Source organism: Marmota marmota, unplaced genomic scaffold (assembly GCF_001458135.2).
Source record: "Marmota marmota marmota unplaced genomic scaffold, marMar, whole genome shotgun sequence".
Classification (NCBI taxonomy): Eukaryota; Metazoa; Chordata; class Mammalia; order Rodentia; family Sciuridae; genus Marmota; species Marmota marmota.
In genome coordinates, this window is record NW_025999880.1 from 17145646 (window position 1) to 17163913 (window position 18268).

The following is an 18268-nucleotide window of genomic DNA, read 5'->3' on the forward strand; positions in this document are numbered from 1 at the left end:
GCCTCTTGGAAAATCCTTGCTGCGCTGTGACTGGCTTGCACACTCGGCAGCCGCCTCTCTGCTTCACGCACCCTCCGGTAACGAAAAGTATTTAGTAGTAGCCTTTTGCAATTTCTTTCTTGATAATCCTTCCTCCTCTGAACTTTTTTCTTCTTTCTGACTAGAGTTCTTGGGCTTTTATCAACACATGCCCTAACTATTCTTGGTTCCACTGGGGTGCCTCTTTCCCTTATCAATTTACTTCTCACCCCTTCCATATTTTCATCACAAAAACAATACAATACACTGAGACAAAACAAGACACAAACATACTGTATCAATCTTCTCCATTTTCTCGAAATGGTCATTTTTCCTCTCGCCCTATCTGCCTAGGGACGAGCAGATTTGCTCCCGTCCTATCTATGGATGGGCAGCATTTTTCGTCACTTACCCCCGAGTGTCCCGGGGCTCCCCGTAACGGGCCACCATCTGCCGCAGTCCGGCTGCAGCAAAATAACTGGGGGGGTGACGAATAACTTGTGTACATCGATACAGCAGGAGTAGGAGCCGTTTATTGCAGGACAGGAGCAGTATTTATACATTCCACACAGCTTATCTAATTAGCATAAACTAGATACATCAGTCAACCAATCAGGAATCTCTACACCTAATGGCTCGGTTTTGTTACTTCTCAAACCACTCCCTCTGACATTTTGCCAGGCACCATCCAGACTTGTTCATGAACTTTAACATTCCCCTGGCAAAATGCCAGGTGTTATTTTGACTTGTTTACAGACTCTAACACTAAGCCCCAGCCATGGGACCTCCCCACTTAGAGCTCTGTAGCAGCCTTGATCAGCAATGCTCTGATCAATGTGATGAAAAGTCTGGAGAACGTTCCAATGTTAGAACAACCTTGAGTTTATGAAAACAATTTAATGTGGTCATGATCACATGCATATGAGACACTGGATTTCACTCAGTTCTATTCTCAGCAGGATCTATTCTGATTGGCATTCTACAAATTTATTCTTCCGTTTTCACTGTGTTTCCTCCACCTTCTCTCATGAAGTGAGTTTCAAAGGAGCTGAGATTGCTACTCTCTTGACATAATTTGGCCTCAATGCAACTCCATGTCCCGCACTTCTGAAAGCTCTCTCCTGCCAGTAGATTGCACTATGTCAGTGCTCTGACAATGCCTGGGCAAAGAGATCTACAGTGTTGTTTTCATTTGGTGCACTAGGAAACTCCAAGCCTTCTTTTCTGAAGCACACACCATGGGGAGGAATTCTCAGGAGACTCTTGAATACAAACTGCTAGTTTCATATCACCTGAACAAAGTTCAATCCATTTATTAAAAATGATAATTGCCATTTCTAGACCAAGATTGTGTCATTCTGCAGAATACGAATGAGGAAGTGTTGTAAGCCCTCAACTCAAATGATTGAAAGAGTAATTTACTTGCAGATTAAGCGAGTATTGGCTCAACCCACTGAAGAGAAGCAGGGGAGGTTGTCACTGGGAAACATAATCAGGAAGCTGGTGATACCAGTTTGTCTCATGTGAACACAGACTTTTCACTGGGCTTATATCTCAGTTGTGAATTTGGAGGCTCAAAGTATTGAAGCAGATAACACTAATGAATCTGAAAATGTAACTGGACTTGTAAGGCATGTCATATCCTAAAGGACTCTAAATGTTATGTCAAGGGAAAGTTTGCACAAAGAAATTGGGGACATCACATTTTGAGGTGACCACTCAGATGCCACAGGACATGCCACCAAGGGAGAGGAGATCATTCTTGGAATGTGGAACTTCAAAGTGACATTAGCAGGAGCAGAGTCCATTCATTGAGGGCAAAGAGAAAGATTGGCTTAAAGATTAGTAGCATTTCCCTAGCTTGGTTGAGGATTTTGTGAAAATAAATATTTCTTTTTAAAGACAGTGGGGTGGTCCACCATGGATGTTTGGAGGCATGACCGTGACAGAAAGGAGAGATGGAAACATTGGCAGTGTCTAATTGAACATAGCACAGGGCAGGTACATTATTCTTTGATTTTGTAGTCCATTAGGCAAGACAAAGTGTTTTATCCCAATTGCATAAGATGTCAGTAAACAGAGGCATATCATCCTAACATTGCAATCATTGTAGTATTGGAATATTGTTTCTGGATATTCTACAAAGTACCGAATGCAGTAAGGGTTTTGACAAGGTTGGAGAGAAATTAGAAACCTGCAACAGGGGAGAGAATTTCTCATGATGCAGAAGCCATGGAAATTAGTGCAGAGTTTCTTGAAAGAATCAGCCATAGAAATACCATTCAATCTAGCAATCCTGCCTCCAGGTACTTAGGGGATGATAAATGGGATGATCAACTTGAAATGATATCAGCACTCTCATGTTCAAGGCAGTATTGCGAACAACTGTAAGGTGGGTGTCGAAGAAATCCTAACATCTTTTGGTGAAGGAATGGATAAAGAAAATATGGCAGAAACACACACTGGAATAATATTCAGGCTTAAAAAAGAAGGTAATCATTCCTCATGTACTAATGTGGATGAACTTTAGCTCTCTCTCCCTTCAATGAACTAGACCAAATATAGAAGGACAAACAACATGACTCTACCTATATGAGGTATGTAAAATAGGTCAACTTAGATAAGAAAAAAATGGAGTGGTGGATTCCAGAGGCTGGAGTCGGTGGAAGTAGGGAGATGCCTGTCAATAGGTATGCCATTTCAATTATGCAAGATGAGCAACTTCCAGGGATTTGTGGTACAGATTGTATATAGTGACAACTTATATTTCAGTTAAAAATCTATTAAGCATGTGATTCTCACATCAGGGGTTCTTAGTGTAGGAAAATAAAGACAGACATAATGGAATGAATATTTAGTATTTATTAAGAATTTCTGAAGGATGGTTGTACCCAGGGAGGAATCTAAAGGTGACAATGACAGGAGAACATAGAATACAGGAATCTGGAGAAGAATACCAAAGAAATGATAACTGTAAAGTAAAGGGACAGTGGCACACAGCTATGGAATTCTGAATATGTGTATTCCTGTGTTTCTTAGATGGAGAGGTAAAGTTCTTGTGTTTCTTAGATGGAGAGGTAAAGTTCTTGGTTTTATAATTTTAATCAAGATCACACTTCCCCATCAAGGATCGTGAAGCAGGGTCAAGATGCACAAGGCATAAGGAAGGAGAGAAAGAGATTAAAGAGTCTGCATTCTCTCAAGGTCATTCACAGGGTCTTATGTTGGAGCCAGTGAATAGAATTTCTGGTGCCAGTATGATAGTTTTCAGTGAAGGTTAAAAGAAACTTCCTGCAGGTTAGGAAGAGTTTATGCAGGCAAACTTTGGGAAGTTGATCATGGGCAGCAAGGCTGACAGAAGCTGCACATACAGCAGAAGGGCTGGCAGCAGGGTGTGCTGCAGCAGCGGGTCACATGAGATTTTTTGGAGCAGGTGGTCCTGCAGCAAGTGGTTTGAGAGCAAGTAGGAGGGCAGCAGGGCTGGCAGCAGGGAAAGATGCAGCAACTGGAGCAGCAGCAAGGCTCACAGCAGCTAGGTTTACAGCAGGGTGTGCTGCAGCAGCTGACCACACAGGTTGGTTTGCAGCAGGTGGTCTTGCAGCAGGTGGTTTCACAGCAAGTTGGGGGACAGCAAGGCTGGCAGGAGGTGGTCTTGCAGCAGGTGGTCCTGCAGCAGGTAGGCTTGCAGCAAGAGGAGCGGGCCATGGTTTGAGCTGTGGAGGGTGGGATCCTGTTCACAGGTGAGTGAGTTTGCACAATATGAGGACTACTTGAAAATCAGGCTCTTTTATCCCAGGAGCCTCCAAATTTTGAACCAATCAGCAGCCCATTTCCTTCTTGTTGTTATTGTTATTTTCCGTATTTGGCTTGTGTTTGTCTACAAAAATTTGCTATGCAAATGTGATGAGTATTGTAAACGTGTTTAATCTGTTTCTTAAGAGCATGTAACTCACAAGAACAGTTTCCAGATGAAAGGAAGGCAGTCACTTCATTAGCATCCTTGGTGCTTTGAGCATCATTTTGGTCATGTGGTGGCTCCTGCTGCCCTGGGGGGTCAGCGCTTGTTCTACAATATTTTTGCTTTGTCTATATTCAGAGTAGGAAGTGGCTGTGGGAGGAGCATGATGCTGCTGTATTCACAGTGAGGAACCACTCACGTGTTCATCCAGAGGATCCTGACTCAGGGCTGGTTGAGGCCTCTGGCTCTGTACCAGGTCTTCCACGTGTGTGTCTCCAGGCATTTTGGAAGAGGATGGTTGGCATGTGGTCTTCCATAGCAGAACAGGACCAGAAAGTGAGGGTAAAAGCACAAGCTGCACATGGGGATGAGACAGGTATGGATGGATGTGTGGGTGGCCATTGGTCCTGTTTTATCCAGTACTGAGGGCTCCCCAGGATGAGCCTGTGGGACTTTCTTCCACATGAGCTTTGCAGACCCAGGAAAACCAGGATGATCAGGTGAATCTGTTTCTCATCTGGGCACCAGTGGACTGTGTGATCCTAGGTCAGGACTTTCCTCTGTCTTTCCCTCTTTCCTTTTATCCATGTCTCTTGTCTCTTTCTCTCCCCTCTTTTCTCATTTCCTGTGCTGCTTTTTTTTTGCCTTCTAATCAGTTTCATGAGGGAATTAAGATTAGGTGATATGGTTCCTGATTTATCTATGAGGACTAATGCATTTGAAAATATATTTAGATCTCCCATTCTATTCCAGAGGAAACAATTTATGAGTTTCCAGGTTGGTAATGTATTCTAAAGTGAATGCATTCCCTGCCGCTATCACCTGGTTAGGAAATAGAAATAATCCCATTGCCTACAAACCACATCCTCTCACTCATCCCCAAAGGGTGCTAGTTAATCATTCTGTTGACTTGTAATCTCAGTCAATTTTTGCTTTTCTCCATTTTAGGATCATCAAAAGAATAGAGTAGGTAGGTCTCTATATTAGGAGTGTGACACTCATTATATGATTCTCTTCAGATTGTTCATTCTCAGTGTGTAATATTTACAATGAAGATGTTGACACAATTTGCTTGTTTGTTGTCCTCTAGATGAACATGTAGCTTGTCTGTAGCTTGGGACTACTCAAATTTGTGCTGTTATTAAGTGATTTTGCAGAGTCTGGGCTCACATGTATAAACATTTCTGGTGGATACACAACTAAGTATAGGATTGTTTATAGAATTCCCAGGGGGGAAGATTTATTCCCCTCTTTGTGGAGGCCTTCTCCACATTTCACTGGATTTCTCCTTAGATATATTATTATGTACACACGTTGCATGTTCCAATTCAAAGCTTAAATTTTCACTGCATCATTAGTATTGACAATGTTCCAATTTCTTATGTGTTCCTTATATTCGAACACTCTGATGATTTCTAGTACCACATTGTAGATTTTTTAGGGGAGGAGCAAATGGTCAGGCAGTCATGTCATGAACGAGAACATTCGTTTGGCTCACTTTAGCATAGTCTTTCTATTTTTCATTTTTCTTGCCTTGGCCCAGCGGTAGATCCTCTAGTACAATTGTGTAGCAGATGGGTTCTTTTGTACAATCTCAGCATAGAAAGGAGAGCTCTCAACATTTCCCCATTACATGTGGTCCTCCTTGTCCTTTAAAGTTCTGGTAGAACTCAGTTGAGAATTGATCTGTTCCTGGACTATTCTTTGTTGAAAGGCTTTGAATTGCTGCTTTAATCTTAATGCTCAATATTGGCCTTGTTAGGTTTTCTATAGCCTTAGTTAAATTTGGGTAGATCATATGTGCCTAAACATGTTAACATCTTACATATTTTCCAGCTTATTGAAGTATTATTTTCAAAATAGGTCCTAATGAACATCTGTATTACAGAAATATCTGTGGTAATATCTCCTTTTATCTCTCATTTTATTGATTTAGGTCTTCTCTTTCTTTTGGTGAGTTTGGTTGATTGTATGAATTTTATTTGCGTTTTAAAAGAATTAATTCTTTGGTGCAGTGATCTTTGTAATTTTTTTAAATTATCAATTTTATTTCTCACCTTTATTATTTGCTGTCTTTTATAGTTTTTAGAATTTGTTTATTTGTGCTTTTCTAGTGGCTTGAGATGTAACATTAGATTCTGGGATCTCTCTCTCTTTTTTTTTAAATGTAAGCACTCAATGCTATAAACTTTCCCCTTAGAACTGCCTTCATACTATCCCAGAAATTTTGAAATGTTTTAATACTGTTCTCATTTGTTCCTAAGAACTGTTTGATTTCTCTCTGAATTTATTCTTTGACATATAACTGTTTCAAAAGTTCATCAGTTAATCACCATGTGTTAAAATGGTTTATGTTTTATACTTTGCTATTGATTTCTAATTTCACTTCAGTATGACCTGACAGTATGGAAGAAATTATCTCAATTTACTTTTTGTCCTAAAATATGCTCAATTTTAGAAGTGATTCCATGTGTGGGTAAGAAGAAAGTCAATGTGGTTGCTGATGGATGAAATATTCTAGAGTTGTTCATTAGGTCCATTTGATTAACAGTATGCCTAAATTCTGAAGATTCTTTCCTTGGTTTATTCTGTATGAACTGTCTATTGGTGAGAGAATTGTGTTGAAATCATCCACTATTATTGTATTGGGGTCTATTTGAGTAGGGGTGCACTGATATTTGGGTCATAAATATTTACAAATCTTATATCTTGTTGGATGATTCTCTTAACCAATAAGAAGTGCCCTTCTTTTTCTCTTCAGATTAATTTCAGTTTGAAATCTACTTTGCCAGATATGAGCATAGCTACTTCTGCTTGCTTTCATTCTCCATTTGCTTGGTATATCTTTTTCATATTTTCACCTTCAGCTTATGGATGTCTATGACTGTAAGGTGAGTGTCTTGTAAGAAAAAAATAGTTGGGTCTTGGGTTTTAATCTTCTCTACCAATCTATGTCTTCTGATTGGAGAGCTGAGACTACTTACATTCAATGTTATAATAGAGAGATTAGTTTTATTTACTGCCATATTAATTTATTATGAATTTGCTTCAATCTTGATTCTCCTTTACTGAATATTCTCCTAGTGAGATTCATCCATTTCCTGGCTCTGATATTTTATTTCATTGCTGCTTATAATGCATCATTATGTGTGTTCTGTAGTGCTGGTTTACTGTTATAAATTCTATTAGTTTCTTATTATCATGGAAGGTTTTTATTTCATCTTTAATGCTGAAGAATAGCTTTTTCTGAATGTAGCAATCTTATTTAGCAACCATTATCTTCAGAACCTGGTAAATATTAATCTAAGCCCTCTCAACTTTTGGAGCCTGGGCTGTGAGCTTAGAAGAAGCTTATCTCAGAGTATAAACTGCTCTTTTTCTATTACTGCTTTTAAAATTCTATCCTTATTCTGTATATTCATTTTTAAGTATAATGTTCCTTGATGAGGATATGTTTTGATCTTGTCTATTGGGGTTATAATGTCTCTTCTATTTGGATTTTCACCTTATTCCTAAGGTTTGGGAAATTATCTGATAGCTCCATGCTGAAAAGAGTTTGCATTCCTTTACTTTGTATCTTAATGTCTTATTTTATGCCAAGGATTCTTAGTTTTGTTCCCTTAATGTTGTCCCAGATTTCTTGTATGTTCTTGGTCATGGTCTCTAACTATTTTTCTTCATTGTTGACTTTGTTTTCAGGATTATACTCTTTGCCTGTGAGACCTGAAAATTTGTCCTCTATGTGGTCCAATGTACTGACGATCCTTTCTACTGAAAACAGAACAAAACAAAACATTTTTGGTAGTAGAGATTGAGCCCAGGGGTGCTTAATCAGTGAGCAACATTAGCAGCCCTTTTAATTTTAATTTTTAAATTTTAAGACAGGGTTTTGCTAAGCTGCTTAGAGCCTTGCTTATTTGCAGAATCTAGCTTTTAATTTGTGATTCTCCTGCCTCAGCCTCCCAAATTCTAGGATGACAGGTGTGTGCCACCATGTCAGGCTGTATTTTCAATTTGATTTATTGAGTTTTTCACTTTCAGTGTTTCTATATGTTTATTTTTCTTTCATTATCTCTGTCTCTTTATTGAAATGATCTGCCACTTCCTATTTTTCCTCTTAGTTCATTCCTTAGATGTACTTTTAGTTCATTAAACATTGTAACTATCATCTTTTTCTGATCTTCCTCTACTGAGGTGTCAATGGGGTCAATTTTTCTCATGTTCTGAGCTATTTGAAGTAACATGCTCTCCTGTATTGTTAGTATTTCTACCCACCTGCTTGTATTACTTACTATTGCTTCTACATTTATATAAAGGGCTTTGGGTGAACTGCTTTCCCTTTACTTTATTATGTGCCCTGGGTTAGGTGAGAATCTTGTCAATATTGTCACTCAGTTTGACCGTGGTAATATGTTCAGGCTTTAGCACCACATTGAGAGGAGGTATCAATCCCATGATTATAAGTCCTTTGCAACCAGGCCATATACTAATAAACCTTAAAAAATTTATTGAGCATGTTCTTCTGCAGTCCACTGATCTGATTGGAAATGGAAGTGAACTTTTTTTTTTTTCATAAGTTGAGAAATTAGGTAATAAGAAAAGTAAAATTGCTTTTAAACTATTTTTGGCTTTCTGGTCAGGTATTCTCTCGGTGCTTTGATTCTGGATTGTGAAAAAGTCAAGACATATTGCCTATTTCCACTCCCCCCATCTTCTGAGAGCCTATTTATTTATTTACGCATTTGTTTGTTTTGTGAGTTTTTTTTTAAATAAAGTTGGTTCTTTCTAAGTTTCAGACACTGTACAGTTTGTTTTTTTCTCAAGTCTGACCCAAAGTGATCCAACTTGTTAGGAGAGTCCGTATGCAGATTTTCACTCCCTTCTTGCCCTACTGGTTCTGATGCATCCCTCCTTTTGGTAGCCTCAGACCATGTGGAGAGGAGAGTAGGATGTGTCAGCCTTTCTCCAGCCCTTTTAAGGTTTGAAAGGAGTGACTCAGGGGTCACCAGATTTGGTGTGAATTTAATTGGTCTCAGTTTCCCAACCACCCCATTATTGGCCAGGCTCCTTTTCCCACAGCTCTGATTGCCCGTTTGAAGGGAAAGAGTCCTTGACTCTTCTCTGCTTAGTAGACTGTTTTTCAGGCTGTGTTGCTGTTTTGATTCACTCTTAAGGAGCTGCTATGATGATATAGATTCCACTGATCCACCTTATTCCATTCCCCAAAGGGATAAACTAAACAGATGAAAAGGATCTTAAAAATACAGTTCATTAAGAGTTTAGAAATTAGAGTATGAAGTCAAAAGGAAGAGAGAATATCCAAAGGGGAGAAAGTTAAAGAGAGGTAGCATGTGGGGCCATAAAGAGGGAGGAGAAGGAGGAGGAGAAGATGAAGAAGGAGGAGGAGAAACATTTACAAGGATGTGGAGAAATTCAAACCCTGCTATACTGGAGGGGATATTTAATGATGCAGGAGCCATAGAAATTGTTATATAGCTTTCTCACACAGACACAGAGGTTCTGTATGATCCAGCAACCATACCCCTGGGTATTTAGGGGAAAGAATGAGATCAGAAGCTTCTAGATACATTAGCATTATCATGTTCAAGGGAGCACTCGGAACAAAAACCTAGCTTGGAAACAACCCAAATATCTATTGATGGAAGAATGGGTCAAAAGAATATGGAAAAATCCTACACTAGAATGCTCTTCAGGCTTAAAAAAGAGGGAAATTGTCCCCTATGTGCATGGGCCATAGGCTTCTCTCCCAATGAATTAATGAAGGACAAATTCTACAGGGGTTCCACCTATATATGCAGTACGTAAAATAAATCAACTCAGATAAGAAAAGAACAGAGTGGTGGTTTTCAGGGAGATCAAAGTGGGACTTGCATATAAATAGATATGCCATATCCATTATGGAAGATGAATAACTTCTAGGGATCTTTGGTATAGAGTAAGATAAAATGACAATGTATTTGCACTTAAAAATCTATTTAGCCCTCGATTTTCACCTCAGGGTCTCATAGCACAGGCAAATAAAAAGAGATAATATGTTGAAGGGTATCTAGATTGGTTCCATAGTTTAGCTATTGTGAATTGAGCTGCTATAACCATTATGTGGCTGTGTCACTGTAATATGCTGATTTTAAGTCCTTTGGGTAGAAACTGAGGAGTGGGTTAGCTGGGAAAAGTGGTGTTCTATTCCACGTTTTCCAAGTGAATAAAAAATGTATATATACACAATGGAATATTACCTATTAAAGAAGAATGAAATTGTGGCATTTGAAGGCAAATACATAGAGCTGGAGAATATCATGCTAGTAAAATAAGCCAATACCCAAACACCAAAGGTCAAATGTTTGCTCTGATATGTGGATGCTAATTCACAATAAGGGGGAAGCTAGAGAAGAATGGATTAGGTAGAGGGGAGTGAAGGGAGGGGAGGGGGATGGGATAGGAAGGATGGTAGAATGAATCAAACATTATTATCCTATATACATATATGATTACACAACGATGTGATTCTACACCATGTGCAGTCAGAAGAATGAGAAGCTATACTCCATCTATGTATGAGTCAAAATGCATTCTACTGTCATGTATAACTAATTATAACAAATAAAAAAGATAGACAATATGGAATGAATAAAGGTCCAGTTTTTATTAAGAATCTATGAAATTTTTGGCAGTACTTAGGCAGGCAACTGAAGGTGACTATGATAGAAGAAAGTAGCATACAGAAATATGGAAGAAAATGCAAAAGAAATCATGACTATAAAGATGAAGGAACTGTTTTATACAGCTATGTAATTCTTCTAAAGAAGTGTCCTATTTTCTTTACATAGTGAGATAAAGATTTTGGCTCCAGAATTCCAACCAAGATCATAAGTCCCCAACAAGGACCTATGAAGATGGTCCAAGTTCACAAGGTGTAAGGAACAAGATGAGAGTGGGGGTGATCTGCATTCTATGAAGGTGATTCACAAGGTCTTACATGAGGGATGATGAACATAATTTCTTATGACACTGTGATTGTTTTAAGCCAAGGTAGGAGGAGAATTGGTGCAAGTAAGGCAACAGGTTGAGAGGAGTTTGTAGACACTGGTGTTTAGGGAGTTGATCACGGGCAGCAAGGACGGCAGCAGCTGCACACACAGCAGCAGGGCTGGCAGCAGGGTTTGCTGCAGCAGCGGATCACATGAGATTTTTTGGAGCAGGTGGTCTTGCAGCAGGTGGTTCTAGAGCAAGAAGGAGGGCAGCAGGGCTGGCAGCAGGGGATGATGCAGCAGCTGGGGCAGCAGCAAGGCTCACAGCAGGGTGTGCTGCAGCAGCTGACCACACAGGTTGGTTTGCAGCGGGTGGTCTTGCAGCAGGTGGTTTCACAGCAAGTTGGGGGACAGCAGGGCTGGCAGCAGGGAATGATGCAATAATTGGGGCAGCAGCAAGGCTCACAGCAGCTGGGCTTACAGCAGGGTGTGCTGCTGCAGCTGACCACACAGGCTGGTTTGCAGCAAGTGGTTTTGCAGGAGGTGGTTTCACAGGAAGTTGGAGGAGGGCATGGCTTGCAGCAGCTGGACCCACTGCTGGTTTTACCACTGCAGCTAGAACCACAACAGCTGGGTGGACAGCAGGATGTGCTGCAGCAGGTGTTCTCACAGGCTGGTTTCCAGCAGGTGGTCTTGCAACAGGTGGTCCTGCAGCAGGTAGGCTTGCAGCAAGAGGAGCAGCAGGAGCGGGCCATGGTGTGAGCTGTGGAGGGTGGGATCCTGTTCACAGGTGAGTGAGTTTGCACAATATGAGGACTCCTTGCAGTTGGGCTCTTTTATCCTGGGGACCTCCAGCGTTTGGACCAATCAGCAGCTCTTGACCTTGTTGTTTTTTATGTTATTTTCCATACTTAGTCTGCGTTTTTCAGGAAGAATTTGCTATGCAAATGTGATGAGTATTGTGTATGTGTTTAATCTGTTTCTTAAGAGCGTGTAACTCACAAGAACTGTTTCCAGATGAAAGGAAGACAAGTCACTTCATTAGCATCCTTGGTGCTCTGAGCATCATTTTGGTCATGTGGTGGCTCCTACTGCCCTGGGAGGGTCAGCACTTGTTCTAGAATATTTTTGCTTTGTCTATATTCAGAGTAGGAAGTGGCTGTGGGAGGAGCATGATGCTGCTGTATTCACAGTGAGGAACCACTCACGTGTTCATCCAGAGGATCCTGACTCAGGGCTGGTTGAGGCCTCTGGCTCTGTACCAGGTCTTCCACGTGTGTGTCTCCAGGCATTTTGGAAGAGGATGGTTGGCATGTGGTCTTCCATAGCAGAACAGGACCAGAAAGTGAGGGTAAAAGCACAAGCTGCACATGGGGATGAGACAGGTATGGATGGATGTGTGGGTGGCCATTGGTCCTGTTTTATCCAGTACTGAGGACTCCCCAGGATGAGCCTGTGGGACTTTCTGCCATGGAAGCCCTGCAGACCCAGCCAAACCAGGATGAGCAGGTGACTCTATTCCCAACCTAGGTACCAGCACAGACAATGTCTTGGGTCATGATCTTTCTCTCTTTTTTTTACATCTTTCCTTCTGTCTCAGGTTCTGCTTCTTTTTTTTCTCTCCTTTCTCACTTGGTTCCTTGCTTTCTTTCCTTCTTCTATTTCAGGGGGGAAGTTAGATTATGTGAGATGTACCTGATTTGTCTGCAAGAAATAACATATTGAGAATGTTTTTAGGTCTATCATTCCATCCACAATGGGGCAAGGTATTATTTTCCCACTCGATGAACTATTCTAATGTGAATTCTTCCTTCTACTGCTGTCGGGTGGGAAATAGAAATGAATTCCGTTCTCTATGAATCCTACCCTCACATGCATCTCCTACGGGAGCTGATTACTTGGTTGACTTGTAACCCTGTAGGTTAATTTGGGCTCTTTTCAGTCTTTGGTTCAAAAGAACAGTAATGTTTGATGCCTTTGGGTTATGAGTGTGAGACTCATCAGCACAGTCATGTGTAGCACACTCATTCTAAGTGTTATACAATTTCCACTGAATGAAATAAACACCATGTACTTGATTGTTCTCCAGATGGTCATGCAGCTTGTTTGCAGACTGCAGTTTACTCAAACTCATGCTGCTATGTTTTTGCACTGAGCCTGTGGCCGTAAACTTTTATGGTGGATACACAAACAGGTCTAGGGTTATTCATACAATTCCCACATGGAAAGATTTCTTCTGTTATTAGTACAGTCTCATCCATTTTTCTCTACATTTTTTCCCTTAGATATTTTATTATGTACACATGCTGTATGTTAAAATTTAAAGCTTAAATTTTTACTGCTTAGGGAATATGGAAAGTGATTCATATTTTGTATGTTTTTAAAATATCTGTATTTCTTGGTTATTTCTAATAGTGTATGTTAGATTTTGGGGGGAGATGGACAAATTTTCGTGTCATGAACAATGATACTTCTTTTCTTCATTTCAGCATAGTCTTTCTATTGTGTATTTTCCTTGCCTTGGTGGGCTCTCTGATCTGCTGGTAGTATACTGGCATCAGATGGGTATTTTTTGTAGAATCTCAGTATAGGAGGGAGAACTCTTTGCATTTCCCCATTATATGTAGTCCTCCTTGTCCTTTCTATAGATTCTTTTCATAAGAGCATGACATTCATATGTGTCTGAATAAATTCTTTGGACAGAATCCAGTTTACAGAAATCAAGTGACCTTTTCTAATGACATTAAAAACCACCAATTCTAAAATTAAGAATCAATAAATGGGATGGATTCAAACTAAAATGTTCTTTTCAGCAAAGGAAACAATCAATAACATGAAGAGACAGCCTACAGAATGGGAGAAATTCTTTACTACGCACATCTCAGATAGAGCACCAACCTCCAGGATATATAAAGAATTCAGAAAACTTAACATCAAAAACCTCCCAAATAACCCAATCAATAAATGGGCCAAGGAACTGAATAGACACTTCACAAAAGAAGAAATATAATTGATTAACAAACATGAAAAAATGTTCACCATCTCTAGCAATTAGAGAAATGCAAATCAAAACCTCTCTAAGATTTCATCTCACTCCAGTCAGAATGGCAATTATCAAGATTACAAGCAATAATAAGTGTTGGCAAGGATGTGGGGCAAAAGGTACACTCATACATTGCTGGAGGGACTGCAAATTGGTTCAACCACTCGGGGAACCAGTATGGAGATTCCTCAGCAATCTTGGAATGGAACCACCATTTGACCCAGCTATCTCACTGCTCAGTTTATACTCAAAGGAATTAAAATTGGCATACTACAGTGACACAGTCACATCAATGTATAGCAGCTCAATTCACAATAGCTAGACTATGGAGCCAACTTAGATACCCTTAAACAGATGACTGGATAAAGAAAATGTGGTACATACACATAATGGAATATGACGCAGACTTAAATAAGAAATAAATTAGGCCTTTCTCTAAACTTAAGTGCAGAAAGACAAACCCTGAGGGTCCTACCCATATGCAGTATATAAAATAGGTTAACTCAGGAAAGAATGAAGTGGTGAATTGCAGAGGCTGGGGTAGAAGGAAGTAGGGGCTTGCATTTCAATTTGTATGTCATTTCAATTATGGAAGATGAACAACTTCTAGGATCTGTGGTATAGAGTGGGATATGGTGACAATGTATTTTGCATTTAAAAATCTATTAAGCATCTATTTCACCTCAGGGTTTCTTAGCACAGGCAAATAAAGAGAGACAACATGGAATCAATAAAGGTCCAGGTTTTATGTAAATGGATGGAACTAGAGAATATCATGCTAAGTGAAATATGCCAATCCTCAAAACCCAAAGGCTGAATGTTTTCTCTGATAAGCAGATACTGATCCATAGCGGTGTGTTGGGGGGGCAGGTAGGGAAGAATGAAGGAACTTTGGATTGTGCAATAAGCTGTCCTAAAATAGGTTGAGAGCTGTCCTAAATCTTAATATCTCAAATAATTAACAAATAATAAAACACAAACACTCAGAAATATATTTACAAAAAAGAAGCCCCTGATAGATCTAGTCCACATGGGTTCTTGAACTAGACAAAGACAAAATGGCTCCCATGGTTTATTTAAGGGGGTACATCAAAGGCAGGGGTAAGGTTTAAGAGTGGAGCCTTGCTTTATGATATCTTGCAGTCTACAGGTTGATTGACATCTTGGCAGGTTACACCCATCTCAGGTGCTATGTGGGATCTGAGGCAGAGCTTGAGGGGAAGTTCACCTGCACCAAGCAGTCAATCCTTGTGGGGAGTGTCCCAGGGAGTCCCCGGTGCCAGACTTATCCCCTCAGGAGACTACTTATGCACAACATAGTCCACACACAGCCCACAGATGGCTCGTGACATTAATCCACCATGAAGTTTGGATGTTGGCAGTGCCCATCTGGATATGAGACAGGGGAGGGACATTTTCCTAAATATTCCAGCTCCTTAGGCAAGACCAAGCATTTTGTCCTGATTGGATGAGATGTCAGTAAACAATGGCATATCATTCTATCATCACCATCATTGCAGTATTGGATTATTGTGTCTGGCTATTCTAGAAAGTACCGAGTAAATGAAGGGTTTGTCAAGGATGGAGAGAAATTGGAACACTGCTTCCCTGGAGGGAATGTCAAGGGTTACATGAGCCATGGAAATCAGTAATGGAGTTTCTCCACAAAATCAGACATGGAAATACCCTATGATCCAGTACTGTGGGGTGTTTAGAGGAAATAATGGGATCAGAAACACGAAGAGCTATCAGCATTTTGGTGTTCAAGGCAGGACTATGAACAACAGTCCAGCTGTGGAAGCAAAATAAATATCCATTGATAAAGGAATGGATCTAGTGAATGTGGTGACAATCTACAATGGAATACTGTCCAAGATTAAAAGGGAAGGAAATACTCCCCTGTGTGCTTACATGGGAGAAATTTAGGCCTCTCTCTAACCCTAAGTGCAGAAAGACAAACACTGTGGGTTCTACCCATATGCAGTAGATAAAATAGGTCAACTCAGGTAGGAAAGAATAAAGTGGTGGATTCCAGAGGCTGGGGTAGAAGGAAGAAGGGACTTGCATTTCAGTTTGTATGTCATTTCAATTATGGAAGATGAACCACTTCTAGGATCTGTGGTATAGAGTGGGATATGGTAACAATGTATTTTGCATTTAAAAATCTATTAAGCATCTATTTCACTTCAGAGTTTCTTAGCACAGGCAAATAAAGAGAAACAACATGGAATGAATAAAGGTCCAGTTTTTATTAAGAATTTACAGAATTTGGCTGTACCTAGGGAGGCAACTGAAGGTGACTATGACAGGAGAAACCAGTATATAGAAGTATGGAAGACAATGCAAAAGAAATCATGACTCCAAAGATAAAGAAGCATTTGCATACACCTGTGAAACTCTGAAGCCCGTTCCTGTGTGCTTTAGATGGAGAGGTAAAGATATTGGCTTCATAATTTCAGCCAAGATCACACCTCGCCAACAAGGACCTATGCAGCAGGCATAAGGTGCACAAGGACGAAGGAAGAAGAAGACAGGTGTGGAGTGGTCTGCACTCCCTGGAGGTGATTCACAAATTTTTACATGGGTGACATCTTGATGATCTTCAGCCCAGGTAGGAAGAGAATTGGTGTAGGTAAGGCAAATAGGTTGAGAGGAGTTTGTGCAGATAGATGCTGGTCTTTAGGGAGTTGATCATGAGCAGCAAGGTTTGCAGCAGCTGCACACACAGAAGCAGGGCTGGCAGCAGGGTGTGCTGCAGCAGCGGGTCACATGGGTTTTTTTAGAGCAGGTGGTTTGAGAGCAAGTAGGAGGGCAGCAGGGCTGGCAGCAGCCTGGCTGGCAGCAGGTGAACACATAGCAGCAGGGCTGGCAGCAGGGAATGATGCAGCAGCAAGGCTCACAGCAGCTGGGCTCACAGCAGGGTGTGCTGCAGCAGCTGACCACACAGGCTGGCTTACAGCAGGTGGTTTCACAGCAAGTTGGGGGACAGCTTGGCTGGCAGCAGCTGGACCCACTGCTGGTTTTCCCACAAGAGCTGGACCCACAGCTTCTAGGTGGACGGCAGGATGTGCTGCCACAGCTGGTCCCACAGGCTGGTTTCCAGCTGATGGTCTTGCAGCAGGTAGGCTTGCAGCAAGAGGAGCAGCAGGAGCGGGCCATGGTGTGAGCTGTGGAAGGTGGGATCCTGTTCACAGGTGAATGAGTTTGTGCAATATGAGGACTCCTTGCAGTTGGGCTCTTTTATCCTTGGGGCTTCCAACGTTTGCACCAATCAGCAGTCCTTTGCCTTCTTGTGGTTCATGTTATTTTCCATATTCAGTTTGTGTTTGCCTAGGAAGCATTTGTTATGCAAATGTGATGAGTGTGGTGAATGTAAGTGTTTAATCTGTTTCTTAAGAGGGCATAACTCACAGGAACTCTTTCCAGATGAAAGAAAGACAGTCACCTCATTAGTATCCTTGCTGCTCTGATCATCATTCTGATCATGTGGTGGCTACTGATGCCCTGGGAGGGTCAGGGCAGTTGGTCCTCTGGAGCTTTGTTCCTGTGTCTGTATTCAGATTAGGAAACATCTGTCGGAGGAGCATGATGCTGTTGTGTTCACAGGGAAGAAAAGCCCATGTTTACCCAGAGGATCCTGAGTCAGGAGTAGTAAACACATCTGTCTGTGTACCAAGGCTTCTACCTGGGTGTTTCAGGTTTACTCAAGGCACATTGTAAGAGGATGTTTGCCATGTGGTCTTCCACAGCAGAGCAGAACCAGAGAGTGAGGGTAGAAGCAGAAGCAGTACTTGGAAACGAGCCAGATATGGATGGATCTCTGGGTGGCCATATGTCCTGTTTTATCAAGTCCTGAGGGCTCATCATGATGAGCCTGTGGGACTTTCTGCCACAGGAGTCTTGCAGACTCAGGCAAACCAAGATGAGCAGATGACTCTAGTCCTAACCTGGGTAACCAGCACAATGATCTTGGTCAGGGATCTTTCTCTGTCTTTTTTTTTTTTTAAATTTTTTTATTGTGGGTTGTTCAAAACATTACAAATTTCTTGACGTATCATATTTGACACTTTGATTCAAGTGGGTTATGAACTCCCACCTTCACCCCATACACAGATTGCAGAATCACATCAGTTACACATCCATTGATTTACATATTGCCATACTAGTGTCTGTTGTGCTCCGCTGCCTTTCCCATCCTCCACCCTCCCCCCTCCCCACCTCTCCCCTCCCCTAAATCTGTGCTGTTTTAAACCACTGAGT

At 41.0% G+C, this 18268-nt stretch overlaps 1 protein-coding gene across 1 annotated transcript; it reads right to left on the reverse strand.

Annotated features, from left to right (window-relative positions):
- Positions 1-10594: 10594 nt before the first annotated feature.
- LOC125612799 (keratin-associated protein 9-1-like) lies at positions 10595-11782 on the reverse strand. Its single transcript, XM_048791678.1, has one exon. It carries the CDS (start codon positions 11718-11720, stop codon positions 11100-11102), a length of 621 nt encoding a protein of 206 aa, XP_048647635.1. The 5' UTR covers positions 11721-11782; the 3' UTR covers positions 10595-11099.
- Positions 11783-18268: the final 6486 nt, after the last annotated feature.

What these genes read in the sequence shown, in the direction of transcription:
- LOC125612799 (XM_048791678.1), bottom strand. Translation starts at nt 11,720, where the DNA reads ATGGCCCGCTCCTGCTGCTCCTCTTGCTGCAAGCCTACCTGCTGCAGG.